We start from the raw sequence: 22,282 nt of genomic DNA, 5'->3' as shown, positions 1-22,282 counted from the left end.
AAATTACAACAGATAAAAAAAATAACCTTGCAAATATGTGTTATGGGAAGAATTAATAAAGTAATGTGCAACAGGAAAAGTGAGATCTTGGTGAATTTGCAACTTTCCAGGTAAAAGAATGTTAGCATCGCTACTCATTAAAAACTTTGTGAGACCATCAATAGAAATATAACCTAATAAAACAAAAAAATTAATTTAATATTTTATTTTTTGTCATAAAAAAAACCCGAATGAAAATCAAATTATAATATTTAAAAACCTTTATCCGCAAATGCCTTGTTTGGTTCGTAAGTATTAACAATGGCTTGTGCCCCACTTATATCATAATAAGGAAAAAGTATTTCATTGAGCCTAGGATCACGCTGGCGGTTATTAAGAAAATCTACTAGTTGGTCTGTGGTCAGATAAGGCTTATTTTTAGCTCCTCTATAAAATAATAAAACTTTTCATTATTAAAAATGAAATCTAAGATAATAATAAATACAAAATGTTTTATATTTGTATATATAATCATAATGGCCTAATCTACGCAGATTTGTGTTTAGAAATTAGAAAAAAAATAAAATAAAATAAAAATAAAAAGGAAAGTGTGCTCCTTGATTGTTTTAACCCAGTATAAAAATGGTCAATATAAATTCAACAAGTCCAGTCTTGAATTCTGAAAATATTTTTTCGGGACAAGATTTTGCATTTTTATACACAGAAAATACTTGTGGATGATGTTTGCATTTAAACAGAGACCAATGATATTTCTGAGACCATATAAACAGAGATCAAAATTGTTTTTGAGACCATTTAAACATAGACTAAAGATGTTTCTGTGACCATATAAACAGTGCTAATGTACATTTTAACGATTTGAATCAGCTAAAACCTTTATGAAGAAAAAGCCACAACATTTTTTACTAACCTTTTTTCTATCAGCAACAATATTATAGCTTTTTTTCTGTCAGCAACAACATTGAAGCTTTTTTCAAAGTGCACTTAAACTCAATAATGATATATTTATATATAAATATATTGGATACATGCATATATTTTTTTTAAATCACGTTTTAAATAACATAGACTCAAATAATTTATTGTTAAAAAAAGCTTTTTATTTCAAATATATTTATTTCAAACAAATTCTATTACATATACTAGTTATTAATCTCAAATTTGAATTTAAAATGAAAAATAACTTACAATTCAGCAAACACGCCATCTAAGTCATGCCTTGTTACAAATCGATTATAAAATGCTAAAAACCTCTCAAAAGTGAAATCTTTAACAAGTATTGTTTCTTTCTGAAAAAAAAAAATTTGAATAATTTGTATAAAAAGATAGTAATGTTTTGATTTGTTTTTAATGATTGAAAATTATTGAAGCTAATTATGTATAAAATTTTTAAGCTAATTATGTATAAAATAATTATGTATAAAAGACTTATAATAGAATTATAATAATTATATACAAAAGAACATTTATATATATTTTTGTGTTATATTGAGAAAGAAGGAATCTGTTTCTATGTCTACACTTAGAAACAATCTCACTCCTTTTATTCAATAAATTTGTATTTTTGTAATATTATGAAAAAAATATTTTGGATGTTGGATTATATGCTTTACATCGCCTGAGAATTTTCCACTTAACTATAGGAACTAAATTAGCTTTTTTTAACTTCCATACATGTTTTGAGAGCTCAGTATCATTTTTGTATTTAGAGATGTTAAATGATTTAACCTGATTAGTGTATGTCAATTTAAAAGGAGTCTCACTTATCCCAATGTAGAATTCTTCATTAGAAGATGAATTAAGATTATCAGTTGTAAAAGTTGCTTGATATACAATGTTCCTTGTTGAACATTTATTGAACAACGGACAGAGATTTTTATTACAGAAGTTACAGTTCTGTTGATTAGGGTTTGTATTGTTGCATAACATGTATTTGTTGTGCGAATTTATAAAAGATTTTACACTTGGCATACAACTGTAGCTAACTTTGACTGTGTTCCTGTTAAAGATATTATGTAGTTTATTATTATTAGGAAAATGTTTGTCAATAAGTTTCAAAAAACATTTTCCCATGTTGGTGCTAACATTTTTGGTAAATGGAGGGTTAAACCAAATGATGTTGCGGGCTGTTCTGTTTTGGAGTTGATATTGCTATAGGATTATATGTTAGACTACATTTATAACCAGACTTTAATAAAGCTTCATTATATAGAGGAATAGTACTTTGAAATATTTCTTTGCTAGATAAATTTGTAGACTAAGTTCAATCGAATGTGGTATTTGTTTTAATATACTTGGTGGGTGATTTGAATCAGCATGGATGTAATTTAATGTATTATCAGGTTTGAAATAAGGTTTAAAAGTGCAGTCACTAAGATTTAGAGTTGCGTCGAGGTAGTTGACAATTTCCATGTTGCATTGTATAGAAATCTGTAGGCCATTGCATTTAAATATTTTTACCATATGGTTTTTATTTTTTCCATTTGAGGGCCGCCTTTATTACTAAAAACTGCCAGGCCATCGTCACAATATAAACCAACCTCAAACTTGTTATAAAGTTTTGAAATTTGAAAAAGAAGAAATATTCCTACCAGCTCACAAACCTCTGCACCGTCGAAAGCTCCCATGGAAACATCAAATAAACCACTTGATTGCTTTATCCAAACGTGATCATTATTAAAAAGCAAAGACTTTCTTGCATGAAAAATTAGTTATATGTTCTCTTTATTTAATGTTAGGTGTTGCTTCGCAAAATTGATAGAGTTTTTAAGAAGTGTTTCACTGATAGAAGGGTAGAAGTCAATAATATCAAAAACTAAAAATTTATAAAGGTGTTTATCTTTTATGGCCTTAAACCAATCGATAACATTTCAAGTGTTTTTCCATTGATTTAATTATAATATAATTCTTAGGTCTGTATTAATTTTAGTAAAAATATCTTCACTAGTTCTACCAACCTGGTTTTTAGCAGGATTCAATAAACAAACAGTGGGATTGTTTTCAAAATTATCTTTCTGGTCTTTTAAGGTGATAAAACAATTGGAAGATTTATTAATGTCAATATGGAAAACTTTATGATTTTTCAAAAGACGTTTACCTTCTAAGTTTACTTTATTTATTATGTTTGAGTTAGATAATTTGTATTTTGAAGTGATGACATTTCTTAACAAGTGGTTATAGTCATTTTTAGATAAATTGTAAAGATTGGTTGTTTTATCAGCATACGTTTAAGTTAGATTAGATTTTCGAATATTGTTTTAATTTATTTTGGAAACTGCTGTGTAACTTTCGAAACTTAATGTGTTGTACCAGATCAATGAGTTCATTCTCAAAGCATTTGTTTTTTTAGTTATTAGGTTTACTTTTTTAGTTATTAGGTCTACGTTTAATCTACATAAAAATCATAGCTAAAATATTTCATTAAATACACAAAACTTTAAGTACCATAAAAAGTTGTTTTTTTCATCTTAAAATGGTACCAGCTATGGAGTACACTTTTCTGGAAGATCAAATGATTGAGCGTAAAAAAGGTATTGGATCAATTGACAAAGAAGTTACAGCAAAACTGCAGAATACCCAAAGCAAACAGAGCTCAAACCTTAATGATGTAGTACCACTAGATTCTATTGTTTCTGCCACACTCAGTACTTTAAAACAGCCTGCTATAGATGAAAATACTCCATCATTATCATCATCAAAGCAAATGCGATTGTCTCTCTCTTCTCTTTCATTAGTCTGCGACCGCCATGGCCTCTCAGACAGATCTGCTGCAGCTTTGGCATCATCTATACATAAAGATATTGTCATCCTTTCAAATGATGACAAAAAATGTTATTGACCGGAGTAAGATAAGACGTGAGCGCATGAAGCAAGGGATAACTTAAAAGTAAGAGAAGTTACAGTAAAGATATTGTACTTTGATAATTAATATGAAGAAAACCATAGTGATGGAAGAGCACATATCCTTGATTCATGAACCTGGATTTTTTTTGCTTCATGTATGTTAAAACTATGTAATAAATTCACCTGTTCAACTTCTTTAAAATAACATGTTAATAAATTAGAAATAATAATTTCGAAAAAAATACTACGAATCAATATTTGGAATAAAAATTCAAAAAATGGAAAATTCTTAAAAATTGTTTAGTTTGGCCAAAAATTGCTGCATGGAGAAATTGTCCGATTTTACTCATCTTAGACTCAACTTTTTAGTTTTCTTATAACTAATTTAGAAATTTGGGAGAAAAATTGAATTTTATAAAGAAGTTGTTTTTTACTCCATCCTTATACCTAATATGTTTCCACTTTGTAACTTCTACTTAAAAAAGTATTTTTTATGTAAAATTTGCACTACCAATAATACGTAGTATTAGTCAAAAATTGCTGCAGGGGGTAATTCTTGTCCAATTTTGCTCATTTTGGTCTAGTTTTTTTAGTTTTCTTATAGCTAATATAAAAATCAAGGAGAAAAGTCGTATTTCAGAAAAATATTATTTTCATTCCACCTTAATATACAACCCTTGAAATTAGGGTAGGCATTTGGCAATGCTGACCTAAAGGTGTTTGAGGCCTTTAAGACCTCGGTCGTAAGACCTTTGTATCAAATTTTTTTTTGCTGACCTGAATAAAAGATTGAGGTCGGCAAATTATTGCCGACCTCAATTTCCCTTATTCGGAGGGTTGTATATGCGTGTGTATATATATATATATATATATATATATATATATATATATATATATATATATATATATATATATATATATATATATATATATTTGTGTATATATTTATATATTACACAGGTCAACAAAAAAAAATTTTTTTTCTGGTGCCGAGCAAACAATTTGTTTTTTGTATAACATTTCTCATTTTGATTTCAAATATGCAACTCTTTTTTTACCATCAGGTCAAGTTGTAAAGATATTTAGGTTCAAATCTTAAGTATTTAGGGTAAAGTCCCTAATATTGTCAAAAAAAAAGTTATTCAAAAGTATGTCAACCTGGGTCTCAAAAGAAGCGTATTTTCATAGAGATTTTAAAAATGTTATTCATTTGTAATGAGTATTTTGTGTATTTTTGGTGAATAACATTCTGTTGACTTTTTTTTAAGAGTCTTTAGCATTTTTTTACATAATTTTTTTGTCAATAAATTTTAAGGAAAAATATTTATGTTTTCTAAAATCTCTATGAAAATACACTTCTTTTAAGACCCAGGTTGACATACTTTTGAATAACTTTTTTTTCGACAATATTAGGGACTTTACCCTAAATACTTAAGATTTGAACCTAAATATCTTTACAACTTGACATGATGGTAAAAAAAGAGTTGCATATTTGAAATCAAAATGAGAAATGCTATACAAAAAACAAATTGTTTGCTCGGCACCAGAAAAAAATATTTTTTTTGTTGACCTGTGTTATACATAAATATATAAAAATGAGGTTTGTGAATAAAAAAAAGTCAAGTATTTTTTTGTTAATTCACCTTGCAAGAAGGTAGCTAACTTTTACTTTTATTTAATCTGTTACAACCCTTTCTTTAATATCCACATATAAAAAAGATATTTAAAACAGAATGCAGCATAAAAGTATAGTTCTACCATCCAAATACAGGGAAGATCAAAAGGTCTTCATGCAATGTCTCTGCATGTAGACATTTTCTTTAATAAGAAAAATAACATTTTACATAAGTAAGAATTTTAAAGTTTTTTTATAGATATAAATAAAGTTTATCTGACTCACTAACAATTGCTTAACTAGTGCTTATAAAAATTTAAGCATAACTGTCCTAGTGTAAATAAATTTTTTTCAAAACCTGACAATGCTTAATCAAATCATGATAACTTTATAATGGAGGTTTTTTTATACTACACAAAATTAATCAAAGCTTGCTTCAATTATAATCAACATCATCATTGCAAAGATAATGGAAAAAATGTAGCTGATAGAGCAAAATCATTGATTCATAGCTTTATTTATTAGCTTAAATTAATCATATTTGTTCTTAATTATATTTAATTATACATTTTAATGCTCTTTAATTATATTTTTCTTTTCTGGTAATTTTTAAATTGAATAGCGGTTGCTTGCTGGTTTGTTTAGAGTAAATTAGTTTAAAAAAACAATAATTAACAACATAATTTCACTATTATTATTCAGTATAATTTCACTATTATTATTGAGTATCATTTTATCAAAATCACTAATTTATTCACTTGAATATAATAGGTTATGCTTATATAAGCAATACAGGAAGTCACAACAAAAATTCACGCAATTTTTCAAAAAAAAAAAAAACTTTAATAAAAAGAACTGTATATAGCTGTAACAAACAGATCCTTAATAGCAGCTCTCAACATAGAATTGCAGGTAAACAGCACAACCAAATGACATGACATGGCAGAATCCTTTCCATTTTTATTAGATTCTCATACTGTAGAATAATTTCTTAGTTTAGTTCAAGTTATTGTAAGCAAGGATATACAAACCATATGAGGCAAAATAAAACAAGTTTTAATCTTTAAATCTACCAGTATCCATTAACTTCAACTCCATGGCTTTGTTGGAACACAAAGTGGTTTTTTTTTAAAGATTAGCTGAAAAAAATTTCTCCACATTCAAAGTAAACCAACTACTGATGTCGTTTTTAGTACTCATATGTAAACATCTATTGAAAGGACTTGATGTCTTAATTAATGTTTACAATAATATCTTAGAGGTCTGAAAAGCCGTGAAATTTCTTTAGTACCAATGCTTCAATATTTGATGCAGTGCAAAATACTAACAGTATAAATCCAAACAAATTACTTAAAACTTACCTAATATATTAGCTAACTCATGATTTAGCTTTAATGTGGCTCATGTCAAAGTTTGAATAGGTTATAAACAGCCTTGATGCAATTACTAATGAGAAGTATAGTGCGAAATTGGACAGTCTTAGAAATCAACAACTTGTTGCAAATAATGCTAATTTTGTTTAATACTGGCTAATTTTTTAGAAACAATAAGATTGCAAAGGCTTACAAACACAAAATCCATTATACTCAAAGATAAACTTATAGTTGACATTTCAAAGAACCTCTTGAACTAGCATACTAATTATCAAAAAAATAATTTAAAAAAAACACTAATTAAGAAAAGTAGCATGCCAATTTAAAAATTTTGGTGTATATGTATTGTGCAGGCCTTGTTTTAAAGCCTTACACTGCCAGCAATTTATATACTTGTAAAGCTATTTCCATTAAGCAACATTTTATTGTTATTTAACTTTTAAATTAGTCGATAAGCAGAAAGATAAAAAAAGTAATTAATTTTATAAAAAACCACTTCAACATTTGAGTGACAATTATGTAAAAAGTTTGTTACAAAAGTTTGAATGGCAATTATAATGTTAAATATAAGTGCTATTTACTAATTAAAAAAATTCAGTAAAAAATTCAAAACTAAGAAAATTTAATCTCTCTTAAAATAATTATTTTATCGAAATATTTAGTAACAGAATATGAAATTGTTTATAGTTAACAACAATTTTTTGTATACGAAGTTATTAAAGAAAACATAAAAAAATAAAAATAAAAGAAATATATAAAAAAAACATTCATTTATTATTTTGCATTAAAATAATTTATTTAAATTTTTAATTAATAAGTTAATAAAAAAAAATTTTAATTTTATTTTACATTAGCTTTATTTTATATTATATTTTAGTTATATTTTGTTTTTATTTTTTTATCTTGAAAAATGCTAATATTTCAAGCTTGAAGCAAAGAATATAAGCAAAAATAATAAATATTTTATTTAATTGTGATAAAAAATATATGATTTAATTTGAAACTAATTTAATAAAAATATATAATTTTATTCAGATAAAAAAAAAAAACATTAAATCTTGATTTAAAAAATATATATATTTCAATTCTGAATAAAAAAATATATTTCTATTTATTTAAATTAAAGTTTAATGCTTGGGTTTTACTCAACTGTCAAATTTAATTGAAAATTAAATTAAATATTGTTCAATATTTTAATTTTATTTATTCTTAAAAAAAAATTCATTTTTGTTGCAATTATTTTTTCGATTTTCCTTCCTTAACACTTTTTTTTTTTACTAAAAATTAAATTCCGTATGTTAAACTTTTTTTTATAATTCAAGTTTAAAGCTCAGCGATTAATTTTTAACAAATGGTTTATACAGCAATATAATTTTAATAATGGTGTTTGGAAAAATAATCTTTGCTTACACAACAAAATTCAGCAATTTTGTTGTGTAAGCAAAGTAATAAACTTTTGATAAATAAATATAACTTTTTTATTTGTTACTTGCTGATTTTTTTTAAATAAAAATCATTTTTAGTTGCAAAGTCGCAATTAGAAATTTAAGAAATAATTATTTAAAAAAATTTAACATATTTTAATTCATTTATACTAACGTCAAGAAAAGAAAGAAACTTGTTAATATCAAACATTTTTTTTAATGTAATATTACTTTACTTAAAAAAAATTAAAAGAAAATAAACATTTCACAATAGTAATATGATAAAAAATCATCTTATCACATCCATAAAAGCATTTCAATATTTATTTAACATTAGTTTAACTCGTTTTGCGGTAATTAATAATATGAATAAAAGTTTAAGTCTTTGAAAAATAAAAAAATCAAGAGAATTTTATGACGTCAAATTCATATTAGGCTAATGTCTTAAGTATTTTTTTTAATACAAAACAAGGCCCGATTGTAATAGACGAAATTTATGGACCACAAGTAATTGTTAATGATTTTCTTTGATTTCTTAGAAATCAAAAAGTTGATTATGAAGCAAATAAATGAAATCGAAGCAACAATGCCAATTAATAAGATTTGTTTTACAGCAATAGTAAGAATAGCAACATCTATATATAAACACAAACATCCAATAAAAACTATCTATAGTTAGTGCTATCTATAGTTTATTGTACCAAATAAGCATGTGATACCATATGGTGAATGTAGGAAAGTTTTTAAGATTATCAAATCATTTCTTGGTTCTTTTCTTTCTTATCTACATTAATGAACTTCCTAAAAACTCTTCTCTTTTCGATCTTTTAGAACAGGCAGCCGATTTTGAATCTGATATAAATTCTGTAACAGATTGGGACTCACAGTGGCTTGTAAATTTTAACTCCAACAAAACTCAGTAGTTTACTGCAAACAATTATCGCAATACTATAGTCATTTTTATGTTAATGAATGGCAACCCTCTTACTAGGTCCTCTTTTTTTACGTGTTCTTGGATTATTATTTGCTACTGACTATTCATAGAAGCCATATATACAATAGATTGCTAAATTAGCATCTATTAAGGTTGCTTCTCTTTATTGTACTCACCATTTTTTCTCTTCTGATTTCATTCTCTAACTCTTCTACAAGTCTCTTATTCGCCCCTGCATAGAATACTGTTGTCATATTTAGATTGGTTCTTCTAATGATGCTCTTTCTCTTCTTGACGAGGTCCAAAAACCCATTGTAAATGTAGATCACTATCTGCTAAGCTTGAGTCTCTTTCCCATCATCTTAAAGTTGCATCTCTTTCTCTTTTCTACAAATACTATCATGGTCACTGCTCAAAGGAGCTATCAACTCTAGTTCCATCAATTAAAACTCATTCTCGCTTGATTCGTTATTCATCAAAGTCTCATTCTTTTACTGTATCTGTTCCTGCATGCTTAAAAATTTTATTTGTCTAGTTTTTTTCCCTGCACTTCAACCCTTTGGAACTCTTTTCATGTTTTTTTGACTCATACAACCTTCAACTTTTCAAGTCTTCTGTCAACTGTTTCCCTGTTCTATAACTCTATTCTTTTTTTTCTAGTAACTCCCAACTTAATAGCCTTGTTGCGAGTGAATCAGAATAAAAAAAAATGTGAGCAGTACTACAAGATAAAGTTATTTAAATTGTCACTACTCATAACAACTAGCACAGCCAATGTTAAAAAAGGGTTCTCTATGCTAAACTTAATTCATTTGAAATATAGAAACCAACTTGAAATAATATCACTTAACTGCACCATGCAAATTTCTTTTGTCAACCAAGGAAAATTACTTATTGACATTTATAAAGAATTAAAGAAGAGATACATTGATCTATAATATATTTTTATATAAATTATTCTGCCTGTAAAAAAAGAAAGGCATTCTAACTAATCTATTTAAAAAAAGACTCAGTAAAGCTTTTTTAGTAGTCAGCTAACCCTTCTCACGCAATAAACATATCATTTTATATTTTTGCTTAAATAAAAAGCATTAACTTGTTTCACCAATATAATTTTACTATGCAAAGGCTAAACTTTTTTATATTTAAACTTTCCTATCTTTAAACTTTCTTATCCTAAAACTTTCTTATCTTTAAACTTTTTTATTTTTAAACCTTATCTTTAAACTTTCTTACCTTAAAGTTTTCTTAGTCTTTAAACTTTCTTACCTTTAAGTTTTCTTAGTCTATAAACTTTCTTACCTTTAAGTTTTCTTAGTCTTTAAACTTTCTTACCTTTAAGTTTTCTTAGTCTTTAAACTTTCTTCTCTTTAAACTTTCTTATCTTTAAACTTTCTTATCTTTAAACTTTCTTATTTTTAAACATATATGAGACTTTTAAACCTAATATCATTGTTACAATTGATAATTTCAGGTAAAAAACTGAAAGAACAGCTGACAATTTCAATTAAAAATTTCAATAACTTTTGAATGGAATAATGACAATGCTATGTTTGCTGTGCATAAATTAATGACCTTACTATTTTTTTTAGTTTAATAAAATACTTAATTTAGTAAAATTTATTCATTGTTTGTTTTTTATTCTTTTTTGTTGTTGTTGTTTTTTTTTTGATAACCTTTTCAAAAAAAACTAATAACTACAATAACTGAATTTTTTTTTGAATACCAACACTACTATAGTTACAGGTTTGTGCTTGGATAACACAGAAATACAAAAGTTTATACATGAGCCCAATCTAGATTACAAAGGTTGTATGTATGCATGCATGTATATTTGTAAGTATGGTAATGTTTTTCACATAAAATGTTTCAAAAAACTTTAAATATTCTGATTCAAAAAAGTTTTGGCAAAACAAATGACTCAGCACGTAGGTAAAATTGCCATTTTGTACATAAAATGCGAACAGCATAATGCTTCTTAACAAAGCCTACAACTTTTGGCTTACGAAGCCAGTGTTCTACCACTGCTGCATCACTCAAACGAAAACATTAGAGAATATAACTTATCACTATCTTAAACATGATAAAATTTTTTAAAAAACTTACTTATTTTAACAAACAAAACATTTGTAAGCAGTTGTTGTTACTTTTTGCATCAAAAATAAATAATGCAAAAATTGAATACAAATTAATTTACTAAAAAGAGTAACTTTATAAATTGCAACTATATATTATCAACAAATACCTTTCCAGATGCAATTCCAACAGATTGCAGAGTACCATAAGCTCTTTTTTTATCTTCTTTATTGTTCACAAAAGCTTTAACTAAACTTTAAATCAAGAACAAAATACATCATGATGTAACTATAATAATAATTATAATAGATTATAAATTACACTTACTACAACAAATTTATTTATGTACATGTGTGTGTGTGTATATAACTATCAATATAAAATTATTATCTTATATAAAGTAATTATTTTATTATGTTTCATCATGAGCAAAAAAAAGAGAAAAAGATATGACCATGTATCATATATAAAAAAATATCAACAAGATATCTATTACACCTTTAATAATAATAAAAATAATAATTTTTATTATAATAACTATTATTGTTATAATTATTATAATCATTATCATTGTTATTTTCATTATTATTATTATTATATACTTCTAAAGCTTCACTTACATTTTTGTTGGGATTTCTCCTTCCTGATTTTTCTGGACATATATTCTTGTAAAACTATATAAATGTACAAGTTTATCATACATAAATAAATTTAAGGTGTTTAATAAAATTAAAAACTTTAATTGTTACTATGTTACATAAAAAATTGTAATTGTAATAAAAAATAACTTTATAATTAATTATATTATATAACTAAAAATCGAATCAAAAACAATCGCCAGTATAACAACATTACAATGATTGCAATATTTTGTTAAAAAGAAAATTTTCAAATTATTCAAAAATTATTACAGATACAAAAATAGTGCCAAAAAAAAAGAGCAACAGTTTTCAAATTTTAAAATATGATTTTAAAAAAAACAACAAGACACTAAAAATTTAAAATACATACTGATGCATTAAAAAATAAGTTCATGGGCGAAATGATAACAAAATTATAAATAATTATTGATTTGATGAAAGATTTTATAAAAAATAAAATACTAAACTATTTAATACTTACAATCTCTCTAAGCACTTCAAAGGACTTGAATTAAATTCAAGAAGATTGTTTGTGCATTTAAATAATGCATCAGTCCATTCTTGTGCTTCAGAAACACTTGAAGCAACAAAATTAATGAATGTGAGGTCCACAAAATTGCTTCCATAAACTATTGTTATGGTGCGTTCTTGCATTAAATTACTCTCATGCTCAAAAGCACTGTACATTTTAATTGCATCTCGAGCACGTATATCCTAAAAAACATTAAATTAGATGACAATTTAACTCTGCTCTTAGCATATTTCTTTTAATTTTATTTTTTTTTATATCGAATGTCGATAATTTTATGCAACAAATCTGGTCACCAAACTATTTGTCTCAAGCTTCTCTGTTCATGTGTAGAAGTTTTAGAGTTAAGAAATGAAACGCAAAATTGATGCCTCCTAATTTGTAGTGGCCTAGCCAATACTGATTATGAGATCAAAATAATTGTCTGTTCTTTAAATCATTATTATTTAAATCATTAAACTAAAATAGAACCTGCAGTTTTGGAACCTTTGCATACTGCCCAGTTCTAACATCTCTAACATGAACCAAATCCAGTACTTCAGTGTCCTAAAAAAATACTTTTGTAATAAATAAAAAAATAGCCATATTTATGTTAAAAAAAAAGTCTTGAGTGTAATCAAACCTTCGAAAAATCTTCTGGCTTCCAACTCAATACATGACCAAGTTGATCAACTTCCAGTATATAGATAGAACATGCAAGGTCTTGCTAATAAGAAAATGTTTTATTTAATATTTTAAAATTCAAATATGTTTTGTTTTATTTTAACAAATACATTTTTTAATAACAACAATAAAAATAATCTTTTATTTTTTAATTTTATCTGTTAATAATCTTTTATCTTGTATTTCCTCTTCAGACTATTATTGCACTATTATTGACTTTTGGAAAATCTTCAGCAGTGTCATTAATGAAGGTAAACCTAACATACCATCTCTATTATATGGGTATGATCTTATTACATCTTGCAATAAAGCAGAGCTGTTTGCAAGGAGAATTTCCTCTAATTTATCTCTTGAATCTAACTACCACACCCTTTCTGTCATTGTTTCTTCCAGTTTCTGTTGCTAAGGTTTTATTGAATAAACTCTTCTAAAACTTGTGGTTCAGTTGCCATCTCAGTCATAATTTTATAAAAGTGTTCTCCACAACTCAACTGTAAATTTTAACTTAAACAAATAAAAAATAAATCTGAACAAATAAATAAATAACTGTTGACATTCCTATATTGATGAATGGCAACACTCTCACTGAGTTCTATATGTTATGTCTTCTGAGATTACCATTCTTTACTGACCTGTCATGGAAACTATTTATAGAATCCATTGCAAAGTTAGCAACTTCTTAGGTTACCTCCCATTAGTAAGTGACTAGGGTTGAAATTTGACCGGGGCCGGGGCCCAGTTTAATAAAATATAGCTGGTGCAGGGGTTGGAGCTAGGTTTGTGACTGGGGCTGCATAAACAATAATACATCCTAAAGTATACTTTTTTTCTTTCAAAATTTATACTATATTTTGTATATATATGCATATATAAACATCATTATGATCATAATAACCATCATTACCATCATCACCATGATCATAATCACCATCTTTATCATTATCATCGTCATCACCAGGCTTTAGCCTTCCTCTTTTATGCTGTTTCTCTAATATAAACAATCTAGAGCATTTTCTTTCCTTAACTAAAGCTCATTCATACAATATGTAAGGCACTCCATTCAAGTTGTTTTACTTCTACTACTACCATTTGCCTGAAGCTGCAACCTCTCTAAATGCCAATACATAAATCACTTTAATCACCTCTGACAAACGTTGTTCGATACAAAATTTTTTTCTAATCTGTCTAAGATTATGCCTCCTTTTCTTGCATTGTTAGAGTCACACCACACATCTCATCATCTTCTCTTTCGGCAAATACTACACCATTTAAATACTAAAGTCTATATAAATAGGTAAGGATACTGTATGCTGGCATCTAAATAAATAGCAAATTTAATGTTCATATCCATACTATGTATGCATAAATGCGCATCTTGGAAGCTTTTATTCCTTCTCTTCAATTTTAAGTCAAGCCTCATTCTCCACATTTTTTACCATCTTGAGCAGTTGCTATATTAAACCGCAATCATTTTTTTCATCTTTTTTACAAGAACATCTCTTATTAGAGCAAATGTCCTTTTATTATTACAAAATACAAATGATAAAAAATTTCCTGTCTGACGTTAAGGTCTGTTATTCTCAGTTTACTAAATCTTTACTTGATCTTTTTACTTCTTCCCAGAATAGGGCAGAGTTATTTGGAAAGAGTCTTTTCTCTAACTTGACTCTTGAATCTAATGGCCATATTCTTCTTGTCATTCCAGTTAAACAGATTAACCCATTGTTAAATATCCAAGTCATTCTGGCTTCCAATGCTGAAGTTAATTCTCAATTAAAATCTTCTACAGTTTGTGCTTCAAACAAAATTTCCATCACTCCTTAAAAAAGTGTTAAACAAGCTATCATTTTAACTAAAGCTATCATTCACAAGCTATCCTGTCCTATTCCATTAACTAAACTCAATCTTGCATGACTTCTCTTCTCAAAGTCACATTATTTTACTGTATCTGTCCATTCTTGCTTTAAAAATTTATTTGTCTAGTTTTTTTCCTCACACATCAATGCTTAGGAACACTCTCTTGTTTTCATGTTATACTTTGTTTAAAGACACGCATACATACATGCATATAATATATTTATATTTACAACTATATAAAATATCTTTGAAACAGACAAATTGCCTGAAAACAATCTTGCTGGTTCTTTTACACTAGGATACAATAAGTAAAAACCATTTATTAAAAAATACTTATTATTAGCACATCACAATAATGGCACATCACAATACAATACAAATAAGTTAATCATGTTTTTATATAAATAAATAAAACAATCACTTAAATCATAAGATGTTTTATAATCATAACACAGAATGTGTTTACATCTTGAAAAACATGAAACTAAACACAATATGCATTTGGCAAAATATTTTTAAGAAAGGTCAATGTAATTCAACTGTTCATGGTAATGTTCTATTGATAAACATCTTATTTTCTTTCAACTTAGTATTTCCATTAAAAAGTATATAAGATGCTACCATTCAAAACTTTAAGTACATGATAATATTGTACAAACCAGAGTAAACTCTTTTAAAGCTTTCTGTGCAGTGCTAGTGTAATTTTAAAAACATTTTTCATAAACAAGACAAAAGTTATCCATTTTAAAGTCAAGAATGAGTAAGCAGATAATACTGGAAAGTGTTCACATGAAGTGAGTAGGAAAAGAGTTCAAGCAAACTCTATTGTTTGTAAAGCTTGTAAACAATGGGTTCATAAGAGATAATTTTGAATGTAGAAAATATATTTTTAGTATTTTTATTTATATTTAGTATTTTTAGTTTACTATTTTTGTTTATACTGTCATGTAATTTTGTGGATTGTTTATATTGACGTGTTCATATGTGTAGTGTTTATATTGTCATGCTTTTTTTTTTTTGTGGTTTTTTGTGGTCGCTAATTATTTTTGTTATTGTTGCATTTTACATTTGTTGCTATTATTCAAATGATTTCATTTTTTTTTTTGATCTCATCATAGCATTCAATCACATCGCTCATATTTTATTTTCCACCACCCTCCCCAGAAGGTATAAATTAGTTAACACAACGTTTAATGATCAGAATCTGATCATTAAATGTTGTGTTATCTCATTTATTCATTATCTCTCATGTCAGCTCATTCACTTTTTCCTTTTTTGTTATTAGCCTCGCTTTTTTTAATAGTTAATGTTCTCCTTTTTATTATGATTATTTTTTTATCACTATCTATATTATTACTTTTTGTTGGTTGTTTGTTTTTTGTTTTATATGTTTATTTTATCAAGGTGTCACTCCAATGACTAGTTTTTAACTATATGAGTGACAACCTAATTTTGTAAAACTATAAATCTGTGATTTTTTTTCAATTTTATAGTTAAATAAATGGATAGTAAATACAGAGGTTAAAAATAGACTAAAAATAATAATGGAAAAGCTTAAATTTTATTAAAGATAAAATCCTAAAATATGACCATTTTAATAGACCATTTTGCCAGGCCCCTTTTATCCCCTCAGAATTTATTTAGAAGTTTTAAGTCACATAACTTTAAGAATATTTGGTCTTTTTACATAAAAATTTGTACCTTGCTATTTTCATGGGTGACTAAATTAATTAATCTTAAATAAAAAAAACATGTATCAAAATTGTTTGTCTATTTATTCTGAAATGTTTTTTTTTAGGCACTTGATTGCAAACCCATACAAAAACTTTGTGGAAAAGTGGCTTCACAGTTCTGATTTACACTTAATAGAGAAAAAATTTGAAAACTCAAATTTGCACTTTGCCATAAAGCATCACAAAGAAATTAAAAATGTAATATCAAAACTATTGATCTATTTAAAAGTAGATTCGAAAACAAGACATATGTGTCACTACCTTGGTATTAAGGCCCAATACTCAATATATGATAAAGTTATTGTTGTCAACCTTAGCGCCGTTGATACAAAAAGGAAAATCAACAAAGAGAAAGTCAATTTTCAATTTGCATTAGATGAGTTAGACGAGGATGGCCTCTCTACAGAGGACAATGCCGCAACAGTCTTGGCTACTTATGTAATTAAGTATGAACATAATTACCTTCAAAGATGTGCTGTCCACACTCTACAGCTGGCACTAAATGATGCCTTAAAGAAGCCAACAATAAAGAATTTAATTAGTAGTGCAAGAGAAGTTGTAAAAGTTGCAAGAAATTCAAAGTGGGTTGACTACTCTAGAGATCAATCCCCAAATGTAATTCCTATTTTAAATCAGGCTACCCATTGGTTGAGCCAGTTTAACATGATTGAAAAGCTCATCAAGGTTGGTAATAAGTTACTATTTGAACTATTTAATTTACTTAGTATATATAGAGGTTTTTTTGCTCTTTTGGTTTAAATATCCAAATTAATTCAATGTTGATTCTGCATAATGATTCCAAAAATTCATTCCCTACTGATTTTTTGAAATGCCTTTGCAACAACCCTTCTTTAATATAGAAATATACACTTCTGCAATGCTTTTTTAATATAATTAAAAAATACAGAAATATTCTTTTCATAAAATATTTTATTTTTTCAGATTCGACCAATTATCGAAAACCCGAACACACTAAAAGGAGCTCCTAAAGAGTTTAATGCTCAGCCATCTTTATGGGGCATCTGGGAAAAACTACAAGATGTATTGGAGATGGCTTGTGATCTCACTACTCGCCTTCAGGAGGAGAATATCACTGCAGGTGAGTTTCTCTTTGACTGGAACTCAATAAGGTGAACTCAATAAAGTGAACTTATTAAGGTGAACTCAATAAGCAGGGCGCAACAAATTGTTTTTTTTTAGTAAACGTTGACATTCATATCATTACTTATTAGTGAACGTTTTAAGAGGTATAAGTCAGGTATGGCAAAATAGTGTCACAAATTATCGCATTATTGATTGTCGAATAACAGAATATGGAATAATGTTGCAAATGAATTTAATCAATTGTGTCGAAAATAAAAAAAGGAATAATGTCGCAAATGAGGTTAATAAATAGTGTCAAAAACAAAAAAAGGGAATAGTGTCGCAAATGAATTTAATGAATAGTGTCAAAAATAGAAAAAAGGAATAATGTCTTAAAGGAGTTTAATGAATAGTAACAAAAAAAAAACTAACAATAACTATAAATTTGTGTTTAGATAACATGTCTGATGTCATACTGAAATAGCCTGCTACCAGAGCCTTCAGTACATACACCAACTATCTTATAGCCTGCTGCCGCAAAGGAGTACCACTACATCGACTGAGGGTTTGGGGTTTGGTAGCAACCTTTTCTTTCATTATTCTTTTGTTTTATTCTGTAAAAGCTGTATGCTATAAAGATAAGCAAAACGAGTAAGCAATTGCTGAAATCAGCTATTTGCAAAACTATTCCGTTTTTTTGTTTTCGACACTATTCAATAAATTCATTTGCGACACTATTCTTTAATTCATTTGCGACACTGTTCCATTTTTCGTTTTTGACACTATTCGTTAAATTCATTTGCGACACCATTCCTTTTTTTCTTTGTTGCAACATTAAGTCTTTTTAATATATTTTTAATATATATACTTTGAAGTTCATTTTTCGACACTATTTCTGTCACCCATATGTCAAATAAGCCAGTTTTACTTCTAATTCTTTCAATTTTTAATTTTTTTTATTCAAATAATTTTTTTGTTAAATTATAAGGAAATTATATTTTCAAATAACTTTTGTTCTAGTTAATAAGTTATCAGATCGAAGATGCTTATTGAACTTTATCAACTTTTTATTAATTCAAAACAATTTTCCACGCATTTGCAAAGTACGCACAAATTAACTAAAAAAAACTAACATGCAATAACTGTAAACTGTTTTCCATTAATACAAAATAGTGAACTTTTCTCAGTTTAATGCGTTAAACTTATTTACTTATAAAAAAACGTATAAACTTGAAGAAAGTAAAATAAAAGAGAACTGAAAATAAAATAAAAGTTGTTTTGACATTACTTTTTTCAAAATTTAAAAATAATAATATAACATTAAGTATTAAATAAATGATTATATTAGGTTATGATTAAATACATAATATGATATTATTATAATTATGATATTAGGTATTTAATAATAAAAATATCATATTATTGGTGTTATTAAACGCATAATAAAAAATGAAAACTATAATAGACATAATAGTTCTATATTTTTTATTAAGTTATATATATTTCAGCAAAACTTAAAAAATCTTTTTAAAGCCTTTAAAAATGTTTATAGTATGCAAACAAACATTACTTAACGTTAATGATAATAAACCAAAATTAAAAAAAAAAAGCTTTTAAAGAAAGCAATGTTTTAGCATAGTTTCATTTAATGTGTATCCATTTCAACTAAAATTTTAGATGCTTTTGTAAATGCATGTAAAAACCATACTAAAACATAAATACTTTCTTTAGTTACGTACTTAGTTATTTAGAAAGTAATCACGTTTATGTATGGTTTCTTTTAAAGTCGTTAAAAATCCTTTTTAAATTTTTGTAATTTTTTTTCAATTATAAATATGTGTTTTTTATAATAAATAAAAAAAAATCAATCATTCAATTATTTGAAAAAAAATTTGCTGAAGTAATGCGTTGGTTTTTAAAACTTTTTAGCGCACGCCAACATTTGCATAAGTTAAAGTAAAGATACGCGACATTTATTTTTCTGTCTTCTTTTTAACAAACATTCGCATGTTTGTTGATTTGTCAGGCCCTGAAAAAGTGAATTTGATGGCAAAGACAAATGAGTTAGCAAAAGATATTCAAAAGATAATGATAAATCAGGAAATTGCCTTACAAGAAAATTCACTTTTTCTCGCAGCGGTTTACGTAGATATTCAACATAGTTGCATGTTGTCAAGTGAAGACAAGGTTTTTTTATTATTATAATTTATTACAGTTATAATATTATCACCACTTTACTTATATAAGTATATATCATATAAATGCATTCTATAGAAATTAATATAAATATTACGCATATTCAAAATATCTTAAGATGACTGCAGCTGACAGCCTTTGGAAGATAAAATACAAACTAATTCAACTGGAAAATAAAAATAAGAGTGTCCAATTCGAGAAAAAGAGCAAAGTAATATCAACCAACTCTTCTGCCGTTTGTGTGTTTGATTCAGATTCTGAGAATAAGGGGTATGTTTCACCAGTAAAAAAACAGAGACCTAACTTGTTTTTACTGTGCCAAAAAGAGATAGAAAGGAATTTTTCAGAAGATGTGCAGAACAAACTTTGTACGATTGAAACAGAATTTCAAGCTGTTTTAAAAGTAATTCCGGAAATTAGATCAATTTTTAAGAATAACTCGTCCAACCTAGATGATTTTTTAAAAGTTAACCCATTTAATGTGACTGACTGCTTCCCAGAAATTATAAGGGATGCCTGAATATTTGCTTTGTCTTTGCCTACCTCTCAAGTAAGCGTGGAACGACTGTTTTTGGTGTTGAAGCACATGACTCCGGATCATTGGAGTCACTTTACATCTGATTTAGTTGATGATATGCTTTTTTGCGCATGAATAAGTTTTTTGTTTGAATGCTATATTATATAAATTTTTATTTATATTTGTATTTTTTTTTTAAACATCTTCGATTCCAACATGGCTGCAAGCAACCACTAATTAGAGTTGGAAGTTACTGGAAGAGAAAAGATGAAGATTGTAGAGCAAGATAACGATTGACAGACAAATTAAAAGATTGCAAATTATATGAATCAGGAAAGCAAAATGAAGAAAGCGAATTCCAAAGAACGGATATTCAAGGAAAAAAACAAGACGAATAAGAATTTTTGGAGCACTTGGGAACAGTCACAGAAAAAGGATGAAACTTAATTGAATGACGAGTAACACAAGAATAAATTTTAGAAGATGGCACAAGAGACGCTAGCTCTTTAGAGCAGTGCCCATTATAGTATTTGTAGAAAAGAGAAAGAGAAGCAACATTACGACGATGTGATAATGGTTGGAGGTTGGCTGCAAGAGCAGGTCCAACTATGCTTAAAATGCATTTTTGCACCTTGTATAAAAGAGAAAGCGCATCATTAGAAGATTCGCCTCAGATATGGCAACAGCATTCCATACAAGGGCGGACTTGAGATTTATAGAGATAGAGAATAGAAGTAAGAAAGTGTTGAGCTCGATAAAGAGATGCAACCTTAGCAGATGCTAATTTTGCAACTGATTGGATATATGGTTTCCAAGAAAGATCGGAAGTAAGAGTTAATCCTAGAAGATGAAGAGTGAATGACTCATCGAGTCCATCACCGTTCGTAAATATAGGAAGATGTAGATAATTGCGATAACATTTGGCTGAAAAAATTGAGTTTTATCTGTATTGAAGTTCACCAGCCACTGAGAGCCCTATGCTGTAGCAGAAGTGAGATCCTTTTCAAGCACAAATGCCCCCTCCAAGAAATCAGAGAGTGTTGGTTTCTTATCACAACAAAAATGAATGGTAGTATCATCAGTAAACAATGCTTAGATGTGACCTTAGATGTGAGAATATCTGGAAGATCATTAATGTAAATTAAAAAGAGTATAGGGCCAAGGATAGAACCTTGAGGAACCCCTGAAGTTACAGAATAAGAAGAAGAGTGCTGTCCATCAAGGAAAACTTTTATACTACAATTGGAAAGGAAGGATTTAAAAAATGTTAAAGATGTAGCCAGATACACCATAAGAAAAAAGCCTATGGAGAAGACCAGCATGCCAAACTTTATCAAAAGCTTTTGAAATGTCAAAAGCGATGGCCTTAACCTCTCCACCTTTATCTGATGCACTATAAAACCTATCAGTTATTACTGTTAGCAAATCAGCTGAAGAACGAGAAGATCGAAATCCATTTTGATGGTCAGAAAGTAAGTTATTAGATTCAAAATGAGAAGTTAAGTATTTGTTAATTAAAGATTCAAAAACCTTGCTTATGAAAGGAAGAAGATTAATAGGACGGTAGTTAGACGAATCAGATTGCTCTCCAGAATTTTTGAAGATAGGGATAACAGATGCCGCTTTCCAGCAGGCTTGAAAACAAGACTCTGATAAGCACTTGTTGAATAGTTTTGAGAGTATAGACGACAGCTCCGGAGAACACTTCTGCAAGACAATAACAGGTATGTTGTCCGGGCCACAAACTGTAAAAGAGTTTAGGCAGGAAATCACTTTAGATACAGAAGCTGGAGTGATA

At 27.4% G+C, this 22,282-nt stretch overlaps 1 protein-coding gene across 2 annotated transcripts in view; it reads right to left on the bottom strand.

Moving 5' to 3' along the window:
- LOC100200484 (1-phosphatidylinositol 4,5-bisphosphate phosphodiesterase classes I and II) overlaps positions 1-22,282 on the bottom strand; it is an 83,743-nt gene that overhangs the window by 55,194 nt on the left and 6,267 nt on the right. For both annotated transcript variants that reach the window (XR_010639000.1, XM_065799331.1), the window contains exons 2-9: positions 13,058-13,141; positions 12,907-12,981; positions 12,388-12,620; positions 11,886-11,939; positions 11,435-11,519; positions 1,189-1,289; positions 260-426; positions 27-173 (exon numbers count right to left, since the gene is read on the bottom strand). Coding sequence is in view for 1 of the 2 variants with exons in the window: in XM_065799331.1 (XP_065655403.1) it covers positions 27-173; positions 260-426; positions 1,189-1,289; positions 11,435-11,519; positions 11,886-11,939; positions 12,388-12,620; positions 12,907-12,981; positions 13,058-13,141 (946 nt within the window). In the remaining variant the exon portion in view is untranslated. The remainder of the gene's footprint in view (positions 1-26; positions 174-259; positions 427-1,188; positions 1,290-11,434; positions 11,520-11,885; positions 11,940-12,387; positions 12,621-12,906; positions 12,982-13,057; positions 13,142-22,282) is intronic.

This window comes from Hydra vulgaris, chromosome 06 (genome assembly GCF_038396675.1).
Source record: "Hydra vulgaris chromosome 06, alternate assembly HydraT2T_AEP".
In the NCBI taxonomy this organism is placed as follows: Eukaryota; Metazoa; Cnidaria; class Hydrozoa; order Anthoathecata; family Hydridae; genus Hydra; species Hydra vulgaris.
Note: the sequence above shows the minus strand (reverse complement) of the source record. Positions and strands in the feature narration are given on the sequence as shown.